The 14,681-nt window shown below is 47.4% G+C and overlaps 1 protein-coding gene across 4 annotated transcripts in view; it reads right to left on the bottom strand.

Annotated features, from left to right (window-relative positions):
* Nucleotides 1-14,681, bottom strand: part of LOC135390658 (latrophilin Cirl-like) — a 472,208-nt gene that overhangs the window by 78,311 nt on the left and 379,216 nt on the right. The window contains exon 1 of one of the 4 annotated variants that reach the window (XM_064620459.1): nt 3,077-3,300. The exons of the other annotated variants lie outside the window; for them this stretch is intronic. Within the exon in view, the coding sequence (XP_064476529.1) occupies nt 3,077-3,146 (70 nt within the window). The 5' untranslated portion in view covers nt 3,147-3,300. Of the gene's footprint in view, nt 1-3,076; nt 3,301-14,681 lie in introns of those variants that run through there. 4 annotated transcript variants of the gene reach the window in all.

Raw genomic sequence — 14,681 nt, 5'->3', positions numbered from 1 at the left:
AAAAACAAAAAAGAAGAAGCAAAGAAAAAAGAGAGACGGTGACGGTAATTTCAGTGAGACCAAAGTCATAGGAAAAACGCCCCCCTGTATCTCAGTGGGTGACCGCTTTACACTGTTTGAGTCCGGCGGGAGCCCTGGATTCAAATTCCGGCGTTGGTTCCTCAGTTTGTGCGCGCCCCCTGGGTGTAGTTAAAGACGAATGCCGCCATATTCCTCATGCCGTCGGTGTCCAGGACTGTGATCCTTGTTCTTTGTGGCACCATTAAGCCATTTTAGCAGGTATAGAGCGCTCGGAAAACGCGTAGAGAGATATAGGTAGAACGAGGGAGAGAGGGGCACCGATGAGAGAAGGGCTGCGGAGCCCTTGTTCTCACTGTTTGTACCAGGTGAAAAAGTGTTCATGTATGAACACTTATTTATCGCAACGGTTGACGCTGCTATCTATATTTTGCATATCTGTTTCAGATATACGACTGGGACTTGGACGTTGGCAACGCTGAGCCATGTGTTGTATACTCAACAAAGAAGAGGCTACTATACTGGTGCGAAAAAAAAAAAAAAAAGCGGACAATGCAACTGATGGAAGGATTTCTGTTTTGTTTTAGTTTTTGATTCCGACTAGGACGCGCAGGTGACGCTGCGTTGTTCGCCCGCTTCAAAGGGAAAGGCCACCAAAATCGTCATCATCATAATCATTGCTTAGCGTCAAACACGCGCAATAGGTTTATAACGTTTTCGCAACACTGAGTCGTGTAACCGTGTATTCACACGAGCGACATCCTCACGGAATATTCTTGTGGAAGAAAAAGCGAAAACACTGTTCACAGAGCCGAAGTTCCGGCCCGTGTTGTGTTGAGCATTCACACGGTGCGGTAATATCGGGAGTGGCGTATACTGCGCATTTAAGCAGACGACACTTAGCAGACGACACCGTCAGCGTGTTTTCCTGTCGTCTGCTACGGAATATCTCGTGGCTGTGTCGCAGGATATTCCCCACAGTTAGCGGTGTACGTGAAGACACGACGTTGAGCGCTAACGCCCACGTGACCGCAGAAAGCTATGACGCTTTTCGCATCTTCCGCTTCTGCGGTAATGTCGCTCGTGTCAATACACGGTAACTCTAACATAGAGACTTGGGCTTCGAAGTTCCAACAAACCAGTTTAACGCGGCATTCTGCGAAAGATGGTCGTTCTGGCTTTGCGACATACAGTCGCCATAAAAGCGAAACAGAATTCGATAAGCGTCGTTCCCCATCGATTAACGATGAATCACTGCGCGATAGTGTATAATGACGAGTTGCTGTCTTTAAAGATAACTTGTGGGCTATATCGGTGAGCGAGTTCCGGCTTGTTCGTGGGAACTGGTTATATGCGTTCAGATAAGACCGAGCTTCCTTCGGTGTCCACTTTTAGGGCAGACCGTCTGCTAGAGTGTTTCATGGTGATGATACGGCTGGAATGCTCATCAAACAGCGAACTACTGAAAAAACTTGAAATTCTATCATGCGGAATTAATTGCTGTAGACGGGATCTACGTAAGGATAGCGGTAAGGACAGCACACAAGATGCACACCACTATCGTTTGACCATAAATCTAACATTTGCTACCTTTCTTTCGTTATAGCACCACGAAATAACTGTTGATACGGGCAGTATATGTACAGCTCCGGTCAAACTTAATAATAACACTGAAAAAAATGTGGTCTCGTTCCCCAGCGCGATTACAGCAACCCTTGGGCCCATGAGGAAATCGTAATTGAACAAAATTATTCTGTTCGTTTAACACAAGGGCTTTGTTCACTTAATATTCCTTCAGTGCCCCAAGGGTAGCTGTTATCGAGCTGGGAAATGAGACCACATTTTTCCCAGTGTTAATGTTAAGGTTGACCGGAGCTGTACACATATTTAGAGAGATGGAGACAGGTGGTGGGTTAGTATTGTTCCTGGGCTGGCTTCAGGGGGACAGCGCTGATATTTCAATCCGGAAGGTAGGGAATACGGCACAGCTGGTGGTAGCCGTCACCGTCTATAGTCTGACAAAGCAAGCGCACTAATGCGGCATATACCCGGTCCAGCTCTCAGCCGTCACTTTGACGAAGTGTCTACAAATTCCACACCAAAAATAACTGAACGAAATCTTGAGAACGACGACGTCTAAAGCAAATCCTGGCTGCCTGTAGCGACAACGGAAGACATCTGCTTCCATGTCAGTGTGGCTTATCCCGAAAAGGCCGTATATATAGGAAGGCGGCGTCAATATTATACGCTCCCCCAAGAACGCCTGCGTTATTTCACAGCAAAGTAGGCTACCGATGACGGCTCTGATGGTGGTATATGGTGGTACGGGGATGCCTTGGGAATAGCCGGCTTTTTTTTTTTCATTTATCTTCGTAAACAAGCCATGAGCAGTCGTTACTTACGAAACTGTCTTTCGCGTGTGTCAGGAATGATGACGGGACACCGAATTATGGCGTGTTTTTTTTTTTTTTTTTGGGCTGCCTGGGTTAGCTTATAAAGTATACAGTGATGTATTGGCAGGGCATTCCGTGTCTGGGGGATAAATATGCGCGTGCGTGTTGGCGAGCGTCGTTCTGTTGTCAGTCGGATGAACTGAGAGAGAAACTGATGCTCTGAGGCCGGAACAACATACAAGGGCTAGCCTTTTCAGTGACTTTCATCTTTCATGGATGAACTGAGCTGAGACTGCAATGAAATGTGTGCCCGTTCCGTTGATGATGATGATGACGTGCCCTCCGTCGACACAACGATCGCTCGTATCTTTTCTTAAGGGTCATGGAGACATCATTTTAAGAGTTCAGTAGCCGCGTCCTCATACATGGCTCTGTACTAGCTGGTCCCACACTAAGTGACACTTCTACTGCCATCGAACATGTTTGAACCTTGATGGGAATTGATGTTTCATCATGTCTTTCATCATGTTTGAACTTGTTTGGCTTGACTTGGCATCGGATCGTGTCAAGGTGGTAATATCCTCAAACAGCGAACTGCTAACCTCAATAAACTTAAAAGAAAGACGAAGGACTACGGGGACTACAAAGCTCCCAACTGCACTCACCCGAAAGCATAGCACGTGACACTTGCACCAGAAGAGCACATAACACCAGGACACTCCTGAACCACTCCATGGCGTTCTAATCACAGCACGTATCCAACGAGCAACCCACAAGAATCCACCGATCCACTCTCCTCTCTAATGCATCCACAGAACCGCGGGGACGGTCCAGGCAAATCCCGAAGCCATCGCACGCCAGGAACTCTGCGATAACCGTGAACAACTCCTACGAGCGTCGGACAACGACTGACTCGTGGAAAGGGAAGCCCAACAGTGGCCCGGTCGGACGAGTCTATTTTCCCCCGATTAGGTATGGACGGCTGCTCGTACCAGGCAAGCAGGCAAGGGAAACACCCCCCTAGCCGGCTTCGTTCTCAAGACATACCACCACCGAGAGCATCACTGAAGGAAAGAATGGTTCCCCTTCTTTCCTTTCGGAAGCACCTTCCCTCCTGAAGTTTTGCGAGGATGGAGGCCAAAAGTATGCGGATCGCTGGAGAGGGAGGTGACGTCTTGTCATTTGGTGCATGGCGGATGTGGGTCTGCAAGGCGATCGAATCAATGTCAAGGTCTGGGATGATGGAAGACGTGCGGGGAAGTTTGTCTCAAGGGGTTGCGATTGGAGTGCCTGGCATGCTTTGTGCGGCATCGGGATGATAATGATGTGTGCAGGCAATGTAGCAAGTGGAGAAGGTGTGTGGGCTTTTCTTATGGGTGGGATGACGGGATGACAATTGGGGTGTCCGGGCACCGAGGCCATGGCGGTAACGGGAATTGGTTGCTTGGTGTCGGCAGGCTCTGTGGAGGGCACAATTTGCCACGATTTGAAGCGTCCACGGTTTCTTACGACAAAAAAGAAGAAAAAATAAACAGCGGCTAGGACATGAGCATGGAATTCAGGCTGCTGGGAATACTCTTTTCTTGGGCGGAATCTGTGACGCCGTACATTGGCTGAGAGAAACGGAACAAGTGCACTAAATGTTGTTGCTGAAACAGGGGTACTTCGCAAATAAAGTATACTAAATTCAATTCTGCAGTATGCATCCAATAGGCTCAACTTCCCGCTGCACGATTGCTCTGGAATCGTTACGGAAAAGAAAAACTCTGGAGCCTCTCTTGCGAGTTCGCACTCTCGAAGCGCCGTGATCCCATCACCGTGACGTTAACGGGTTTTTCAATCTCCTTCTTTCTCTTTACCATTCGTTCCCGAGGCCACCAAACGAATCAACTCCATCTACAGTATCCCCCCTCCCATATTGTCTTGGACGGCGATAATCCCTCCCCAAAATCCGGACGACGTCTTATTCCACATATCCCGGAACAAATCCAACAAGCTCCAGTCCAGAACAACAACAACGCACTTCCCACCCAGAGAGAGAGACAATCATCTCAGCTGGACATCCGCGATCGAAATGAAAACCAACTCTCATGACCAGTACAAGCAGCCTTCTTCCAAGACAACACTCATACGAACACACAACACCACCCTAATCCTCTCTTTCTCCCACTTCATCTCTAAGGCGACGAAGCAAAAACCCTCTTCCAGCAGTTGATGAGGTTCCAGACTCAGTTGGTGTCTCCTCGGCTATTTCGCAAAGACCGGCTTCTTGCTTTTTTTTTTTTTTTTGTCTCTCTCGAGACGATGTTGGAGACAATGGGAACCCCTGTTTTTCTCGAAGAACTTGGTATAAGCGTGCCAGGACCCACCGGGGGTTACTCGGAAGAAAGACTTTTGCCGCTAGGACATAGGTCTCCACGTGGCCTGCGTCGTTGGAAGAACTCTCTTTGTCCTGGTACGTCTTCTGTCTTTAGATACGGTTGTACGTTTCTGAAAAGCCAAGTTCGGGAGGCGGGACAGGCAGGTGTACCGTTCGGGACGGTGATTTTCTCTTCCAGGTGATGGATGACATCTCTGTCGATGTGTCCTTTGTGGACACTCGGGGCTACTTGGCGGGGTCACGTGTGTTACACGTTCCCGCTAAACGGGGTAGGGGATGTTTTGGTGTGAGATGACAACCCTGTGATTCTATGACTTCTTTTCTCCGCCCTTGTTTGGCCCTCTTAAGCCTTACAATGTAAATGCTGGTGCCTGTGCCATCTGCACGTACAATGTTACCGTGTTCCCTTCCCGTGTCGTTTTCAAAAATGCCGAAGTTTCGGCGGTGTAAAGTAGCGGAGACATTCCGACGTTTTTACGCCACGTTTATGACATCGGCCGTCAGCTACTAGGCGGGCCTTATACGCGACTTTTATGCGTTTTGTGCCGTTTACAAGATGGTCTTCAAACAAGAAGTTTTTGTTCTCCGAGGGGCTGTACATGCCGTCGTGAACTGACCTTTTGTTGCGCTGAAGGTGTCGGAAACAGGGCAGTTTCCGGCTATAAACAGCGAAACGGCCTCGCAAGTGTCGCCTTATCGCCGCCACAGTAAAAACTGTCGTTTTTGAGACAAATTTGTACCCGGATGTAAAACGGGGCACGGGAAGGAAACCTCGTTTGTGGCGACCTCTTTTGTGTGGGTTCAGTGGCTTTGTATGGCTTTGATTTTAATGCGTGCTCGCGCGGTTGAAGACAAAGTTATTGTTAGCGAGTCGGTCACGAAAAAACATAAAAAGTAAATAAAAAGTTTTACGCCGATTGCGACAGTATATACGAGGGCATGCTGAAAAGTTGTCGGCACTTCGAGACATTCCAACGTATTCTCGTCATCGTATAGACACAAAGCGAGACGAAGTAGATGGAAAATTGTAGGTTTGTAACACGACACGAAGCATTCACTGGGCTATGAACAGCAGTGATGGCCAGTAGTTAAACTACTAGTTAAACTACCTGATTGTAGTTAAAAAGTAGTTATCAACTTCTTGCATAAATGTAGTGGCAACTACTAGTTAAACTACTATTTTAAGTAGTTAACTACAGTAGTTAGGTTACTGAAGGCGCCAACTACTTCCGATTTTGCCGCAAGCTTTACGGCAGGATTGTGCTTCCAACTTTTACCTCGAGCTCCTTGTTTGATGAGAACGGAGGTGCAGAGCAATTGTGTCGTGCATGTGTACTAAATCTTCACTTTTAATGCTTATCCAGTGAAGCCTCATTTGCTGTGAAATAATTCTGCAACGTAGTTTATCTCGTAGCCACAGAAAGAATCCCTCCGCAAGCTTTGTATCTGACGATCGTAGCAATGGCTTGAGCCATAGTTTATCATTGCTTGTGATTCATATTTAGGTGTCCACGAACGCTACAAGGGACTGGTGTTGGTGGACAACGTTAAGTAGTTATAGATGTAGTTAAACTACATTGCGGTAGTTAAAGAAGTAGTTTTAACTACTCCCCTGAAAAGTAGTTGAACTACTAGTTAAACTACTCAATCGCAAAGTAGTTAGTAGTTATAGTTAAACTACTGTAGAAGTAGTTAGTGGCCATCACTGACAGTAGAAGTAGCGGCGAATGTGTTTTGATGAGTGCCTATCTCTAGCAGGGCGAAACAGTTAAAACGGCGCGGGAATTGCTACACGGAAAAGCGTTCTCCTCTTGCAGGATAATTCACCGGCTCACAACGCAGGCAAGACAATGCAATGCAGGTCCTGAAGGATTTGCGATTCGAATGCATTGAACATCCGCCGTACTCACCTGATCACCATTGAACTATTTTTCTGTTTCTAAACCCGAAACAAAGTTTGGAAGGAAAGAGATTCTCGGAGGACTCAGACGGTGATACGAGCACGCCGAAGCACATTTCGGACAGCATTACGTCGGATTTCTTTTTTCGAGGGTTAAAGTATATAGCTTCAGGAACGAGGCGCCAACTGCGTTGAACTTGCAGGTGAATTATGTCGAACTTTTCAGCACCCTCACGGTAATGATGCAGGCGTGTTACGGGAAAGGATGTAGGATTCGAAGTGGATGTTACGTGATACGAAATTCGGTTTCACTGTGAGGCTATCGGTTGTCTCGATTGATAAGATATTTAAAAATAAAAGACGAGGGTAGGGGAGGTATATTTATTAGACAAAAAAAAAAGAACAATGGGTGAAGAAGGGTCAGCCAAATGGGACGTCGGCTTGCTATTGTGCAAAGAAAAAAGAAAAATAAATGAAGGAAGAATAAAATAAATAAAAAAGAAAAGAATTAGGAAATAAATGATAAACTAACAAACGGTGAAAGAAGGATGAGATAGATTAAAGACAAAGATGGCAAAAAAAAAGAAAGAAAAAGGTGATGAGGGTAGGGTCTTATTTGGTATCGTTTGTTACTGCTACTATGCTTATCACAGGTTAACCGTTTTAGCATAACAATTTTGCAACGTTGAACAAAATTATTGATTACTGTTCGACCGTGATATCATAATTTTCAATACAATGTACTGCGTGTTGTAACAGTGCTATAGCGATGATTCCAGGACTGCTTGTGAAAGCCCCTCATCCGGCAGAAGAATCTTCCAAAGGCGATTTCCAACGGGCAGCGCTAATCCAACACACATTGTTTAGATAACGGATGAATTTTGAAGGTCGCAGTCTGATATTGCGTGCGCGTCTATACAGAGAGTGAGCGATAATCGCGAGGCTGTGCGGGGCCAATAGCGAGTCGAGATAAAGGGCGTGCATATATTTCATTTCACACTTCGCAGAAGTACTCGATCTTCTGTACGATTCAAGTGAGAGGGGCCTCGATTTGGGTGGCGGAAGTCACGTGACGGGAGCTCCGTGATTGAGTGGAATAGTCGTAAATTGTCTTACGCCCTTTTGCGCAATAGAGTGGCATTCGTGAAAAGACTTTGGCGGTTGTAGACCCCACTGCGTGGTGATGGTATTGAAACGCTGTTGGAGAGTTCGGCTATAAGCTAAGTAATATGATTTCAAGCCCGGTAGCACTAAAGGAACCGCCAAGCAGAAGACAGAGGGGGTATATATTGGCGGTATAGTTTAACAGCTTCTTGCTTGTAAACTTAGCATCACAAGTTATACACGTCACAGGGAACGCGCTAAACATTTCTATTTTGCTAGTAAAATTGCGTTAAAACGGCTCGGGGCGATGTCTGGTGGCAATTAATCCCCAATTCGTCGAGCAACAGTGATCTATGTTCCCGACTGGCTTTGCTGCTCCTGACGGCTACAGTATCTGACTTCTTTTGTTTTAGACACAGTGTTGTGCGCATGCGATGTAGTTTTGCCGCCGTACTTGACGAGCACTGCGCAGTTTGGTGGCGACTTCGACACAGTGTTGCTCGAAATTTTCAATCTTAATTTTCTAAAAACTACGACTTGAGAAAATCCCAGTGAGGTTGGCGCCGCTTTGAACCGTGGGAACTTGCTAAGAAAGGAGGAGAAGGTTTCCGAACTGTTTCGGTTCCTCCTCTCGTGGCCGACTGTCCACGGGGTGTTAAGGTCAGAAAAAACGAAACGTGGACTCTCCCTTCCTCATTTCAGTGATCTCCTAGGATGCAACGCGTGCGCAAGGAGCACTGGGATTTCCTGAAATCGTCTGACGGCTCAGGCTATACAGTAGATACATTTTCTGAGATTGCGGCTATACTACTTCGTCAACAACGTCTGCTTATCTTTTTGTGGTCTCATCTTCCAATCGAATCAAACAAGGCATAATGTCACGTAGTAGTAGTTGAGGCGAATACCCCTGTCACACGAGCAGTCTTCAATTATCATTGAAGCCAACTGCCATTGAACATGAGTGTAGCGCCACCTAGCGTGTAACGCGTCAACCTGTCAGGAAGCATTGAATCCAATGCTCCTCGACATGTTAACGCGTTGCACGCTTGGTGGCACTACACGCATGTTCAATGGACCTTCGTTTCAATTATCATTGAAGGCTGCCCGCGTGACAGGGGTATTAGAAACATGGAGCCAACTCTACTCACTCTTTTCTTCAACTGCCGCTATTCAACAGAAGAAGGGGAAAATCAGTTCTGTTGTTCGGTGCTAGCGCCGCGAAGCAACTGTGACTATGTGCCGAATGCGAATGCTCTCTGAGGTAGAGCTACGCGCATGTTCAATGGCCATTGATGACTTCAACTATCGTTGAGGACTGCATGAAGTAACTGCTGAGCGCGGCATGTCAGCACGGGTAAACTTTTGCAGGTCCGCTGCACTGCAGATTATGGAACCTTCACGCTACAAATCCGTAAGCTTATAATTTCGGCAAGTACCAAAAGGGGTCCAGCGGGGACGGAAGGTGAGCAATGCGAAATTGAATCAATTTCAGCTGAAATGTGGCAGTCGTCGAAAAAGCGGGATTCGAACCACGCACCTCTCAATTACCGGGTCGAACTCCTTGACCAATTCGTTTCAATTACTGGACAATTGCTTTCCATCACGAATCAATTTCATGCGTAAATACACGTGGTACCTCTAATCGGGAAGATAAACTCTGCAGATTATGTTTCGACTATGGCGCCCCCCTAAATACACTTATAGCACCCATCAGGGGACAAAAGATCCCGGGCTAAGATACAAGTTCCCGGCTCAGCCTATCAACTGAAGGGATCTCGCGGGCATGAAACAAAACGGCTGGAACAGATGGAACATAACGATTTCTTTAAAGAAACAATTTTGTCACTCGCAGGACATTCGGGAAGGCGTCTCGAAGTCGTCACGAAAGACAAACTTTCCCCTCACAGAAAAGAAGAAAAAAAAGTATCAAATCTCACGACATCTTAGTTTACCCACCAGACTTCGCGTCTGTCGCGGAGAGTTTGTTTTTGGGGAGGAGGATCCGCGGCGTGCTTCTGCTGCATAAACCGAAACCGTTTTTGCAGCGCGCATGTGGCGGGGCGGAACGTGGCGCCCCCAAGCGTCTGTCTCTGGAAGCGCGACGAGAGTGACCACAAAGTTTATGAGAGTAGACAGGAGTGGGGTGACTGGAAGCAGAAGAGACACAAGTGAAGTGTCCGGAAATCCGTTTTGGTTTCGGGATGTCTATCCCTGCTGCTTTTTTTTTTTTTTTCAGACGAGAGACGGGAAAGTGGGAAAGCAGAGATGATGTGTCAAAGTGTCGTCGTCTGCGTACAAATGTGCACATAAGGAAAAATAAATATAAAGAGAGTAAAAAAAGGAAGTTTCGTTTTGGTCTTGGAAAGCGACACATTCACGGATGTTTCTGCTTCTGCTGTTAAACTGGAAAGTGTATCGAGTTACGCGCAGGGACTGCTGGGTATAGAGGTGATGACGACGTTTCGGCTGCGCTTAATTTACGAGACAGGAAGTAAGTCCTGTTGCAGCCTTTGCATCTGTGCCGTTTCATGCGTGGGCAAGCTGCGTGGAAATTCGGAACGGTTTGGGTTGTTATTTTTATTCTGCTTTTCCTCTTTTATTTTGTTTTTAATTTTTTTTTACGTAACAACGAAAAGTGTGGAATCGGGAAAAATGTCAGCGTGGAGTTGATGAGCTGTGAAGCGTTGGAGGAGGTGAGAAGAGGAGAAGTGGTATACGTGGTCATCCCACGACGAACGAAAACTTGAGAACGGAATGCGATCACGTGACTGAGAGATGCTGGCGCGGCAAGGGAGGTGTCAGATGGACACTGTTTGCGTCTAGCGGACCACGTGGTGGTCCATGGGAAACGAGACATCGCGAAATGTAATCATAGCAGTGATGTAGCGAATTCTTAGCAGTCAATTTTCTCGCTGGGTTTCGTATCGAGAATATGAGATAAACGCGGTTTATACTGCCTCGAGTCGAGTTACTTGCAAGAAAGGTAAGGTACGCTGGGAACGGCAAAGAGGACTTCAAGGTCATGCTTAAGATTGGGAGATGGTGGGTTCGAATCACCACAGACTGCACGTGATGCTGTCTCTCGGTTTTCCGGCGGCGTAGATGGCGGCACAGATCCCCGTGAAGCCGGCCCAAGAGTCATAATAATCCCTCGGTTTCCCATTACTTCTGTCTGTACGCTGGTCATAGAGGCAGAGTTGGTTCGCGGGGATTACATCAAATAAAATGAAGAAGGAAAGGCGAAGTGGAAGAAAGTGACGATTGCGGACAGAACCCTCTAAACGCGCCAAGACCTGTTCTGTCTCTCCGTTTTCTCTGGAGCATCAACCACACCCGCGACTCTCGATCGAGTCTACAGTCCTCCAACTACAACCACCCCTTCATCCCCCATATCATCCCACACCTCGCATCCCACACGCCCCTTCTGCCAGACACAGATACGTGAACCTCCCCATCCCACACCTGCGATCGTTGTGCAGAACACTTTCCTATATGCACCCACTTCCACCAAACTCCAACCTCAGTCCCCCTCTCCCCATGCCCCACGACAAACCCATGGAGTCCAGACTCCGGGTCATTTTCTCCCCACGGCTCGCTTCCTTTCCAAGAGGCCATCTCATAGCCCTTGACGTACCAGGCACATAAATCATACGAGTTCCTCAGAAGGACCACGCGGGGTCAGCGATAAGACATAATCCTGATGCGTTTGTTTTTGCAACTCCAGACCGAGCCTAATTATTTGCACCGCCTGGATGCGACTCCCTGTAGGCATTTTCTTTCTTTTCCCGATTTACGAACTTATTTATGATGCGGAAACTCGTAGTTACAAACTAAGTGTTGAGAGATCAGCGCCAGACATGCACCGTCTCATATAAAGGCGCGCCTTGTGTGCGGGAACTTGGACCGGCGCAGACATCGTTGTTTTGGCCGAGGGATATAAATGCGTGATGTATAGTGGTATGATTTAGGTACGATCGGATGGAATGCTGCGGATGTCTGTGGTGTGGGTGGTGCGGGGATAAGTCAGCGAGGTGACGGCATCGGTGGAGGGAACAAGGAATGGTTTTGTGCGGGATGTTCGATGGGAATATGGTTTGTTTGGGTACGGAACGTGGATGTTCGGGAGACGCAGTGTGTGTTTACGTATCCGTGAAAGTGGATATTCCGACCGTACGCGGATAGAGTTCGCTTCAGGACACGGATGCTGCAAGAAGAAAGGGGAAATGGAGGGAGGGAAGCGAGGGGCGAATTATTTCTAAGGAGGCCAAGCTGTTTTTGAGAGTTGATATAACGTAAGGAACAGAAGCAACGAAGATGACGTCACGTCTTTTAATTAATTATAAAAAAAATTGTCCCATTTTTTCCTCTTCTGTATACCTGCTGAGCATAAATTAATGATGGGAACAGAAATTTTGAAGCTTTGCTTCGAGCAAGCATCGACGCCTCAGGCGTGGTCATCTGGACGAAGATTGGCTGTACAAGTGTGCCCTGGTTTTTCCTCATAATGTCGGCGCAGTTCCCTGGGAAGTCGGCCCAGGGCGCACGATCTCCCCCGTGACGTTGCCTGATATACATGGCTGAGTATACGGCAAGCAGTACTATCACCACCAGCACCACCACAAGTGTGCTTAAACCGTCGTCTAAAAAAAGATAAGGACTTGAATTTTCCACGTGTCCAATGTGTCTCTCCACGACGCAATCTGCTTTGGGCGCACCTTCGGTGAATATTGCCAACTCTTATGCCAGACATCACTAGGCGTTAATTCGGAACACTGTCCGCGACATTAAACGCAATCACGTCTGCCAACTGCACATTAGCGACTCTACAGCACGTCGCAGCGAGAGAGACCAAATATCCGCCGGCAACTGCTGCTGGGGAACCGCAAGTCAGAATCCTGGTGTCGGGGTTCAGCGGGCAAATCCCCCTCCGCCCCCCTTATGATGGGGGGTAGCGATTCGGTGCCTCGTAATTAATATTGGCGTGACTCGAATACGTGGTTCCTTCTTTCAGCGCTGTACATGCCACGAATGCGAAGCCAGGAGCATCCGTATTGATTTGGAGGGTTTGAGAAGGCATTAGCCGAACAAGCACTGGATCTTCTACAGGCGCAGATCTAGATGGGGGGGGGGGGGGCTGTCCAGATGCCCTGACACCCTCCTCAATTTCTGTCTTCACGTAGACCAGGGATAGTCTGTCTATAGCATGCTGTCTAAGGTTGGACTCCCCCAGAAAAATCCTGGATCCGCCCCTGATCTTCTACGCCTATATACGTGTATCCCATTGGTGGCGAACGATTTTGAAGCGTTTAAACCACTCTACACGAGAAAGTAATTTCGCTAGAAAATTATCATTGTATATATATAGGATGCGTATCAACACTGTGCAGTTGATTCGTTTAGCCTCCTGAGTACCTTTTTCGGGTGAAACGGAATTCACAAATTCGGAGGTTGACAATCGGGTGATATTTCCTAAATGCGCAATTCAGGGTTGTATCGGTCAGTGCTACGCATTGGGAGTGTAAGTAAAAGGAAGCACTCGGGTCTCTCATTGCTATAGAGTGAACTCTCGTTATTATGACCATGGTCGTTCCCGAAAATTTTGGTCACAATGCGGAATTGTCATATTAACGGGGGGGATTTGCAGAGGTTTCACTGCATTGTTCCCCAGGAGTATGGTCGTAAAACGCGTATGTCAGATTATCGGGGGTCATATTAACGAGGGTTCACTGTATAACACACCTATACACGAACACATTTGTACGTGTGTGGAAACTGGAAAGGTAGGCAACGGTCTTTTTTTTTGTGTGTGTGTGTACCAACTTGGTTCAGCAAGGGTGTCGTACGACCGTATAGCAGGACCTGTCCGGAACGTGTTAGGTGCAGGTACGTCGCAGATGGCGCTGCTAAGTACACATTTTTTTCTCTGCTGTTTCGTTGCGCCAGAGCGGTGGATATCAACTAAAGCTTCCTAGAATGTCCTGCACTATATAGGACTTGCACTAGAGCTATACAATTGAAATATAAAAATATCAACGAAAGATAACAAAAAAAAAAGAGAAAAGAAGAAGAAATACCCGTTTTAATCGGATATATCGCGTGGCAGGGTCGTAGCGAGGGTGAAGAGGGCTTACGGGGCTTGAGCCCCCCCCCCCCCCCCCCCCGAAACCTACACACACACCGAAAATTCGAAAACTAGGCCACCTTGTATGCATGGCGCCATTACTTCATAGTGGGCTCAGGTTAATTCAGTGAAGCGCTCAAGATATGTGATCACCACTGGCTGGCGACCGCTTTTTCTCCCTCGTAAATATGGGAGAAAAGATAGATAGATTTTTCTTTGTGTGTGTGTGTGCCCCCCATAAAGATCCCCCCCCCCCCCACCCCCACGGCAAAAATTTCTGGTAACGCCCTTGTCGGGTGAAGGAATCGGGTCTTATACGCAAAAAAAAAAAAAAAAAAAAATCAGACCCTTGTGATGAGTTGCCGTAACAGGACATTACTGCCACTCAGTCGATGGTGTCTCAAGTTCAGTGAACAGCAGAAGGAGTGTATGACCCATGGCAGCGGGTGGAGGCGCCCACCGAGGAAGCACAACGGCAAAAATAAGGTGCGCTGCGGGAGGCACTGAGGTTTCCGGTTTCATGGGCGTAACACAAAAACACTGATGGTATGGTAATATGCCCCTCCAACACACGGTTTCCGAGGGACATTACCGTCTAGGCTTTTTGCTATTTTGTCATAATCACTGCTGGCGCGCTTCGCCGGAGATGTATGCATTTCTACGGCGACGCTTAACCTTGCAAGGTAACGCGAGATGGGTGTTGCGCAACTCTTTTCTTACCGAAGGCGGCGTATACAAGCGTGCCAAAATTGATTCTCTTGAGTA

The sequence above is a fragment of the Ornithodoros turicata genome, chromosome 4 (genome assembly GCF_037126465.1).
Source record: "Ornithodoros turicata isolate Travis chromosome 4, ASM3712646v1, whole genome shotgun sequence".
NCBI lineage: Eukaryota > Metazoa > Arthropoda > Arachnida > Ixodida > Argasidae > Ornithodoros > Ornithodoros turicata.
Note: the sequence above shows the minus strand (reverse complement) of the source record. Positions and strands in the feature narration are given on the sequence as shown.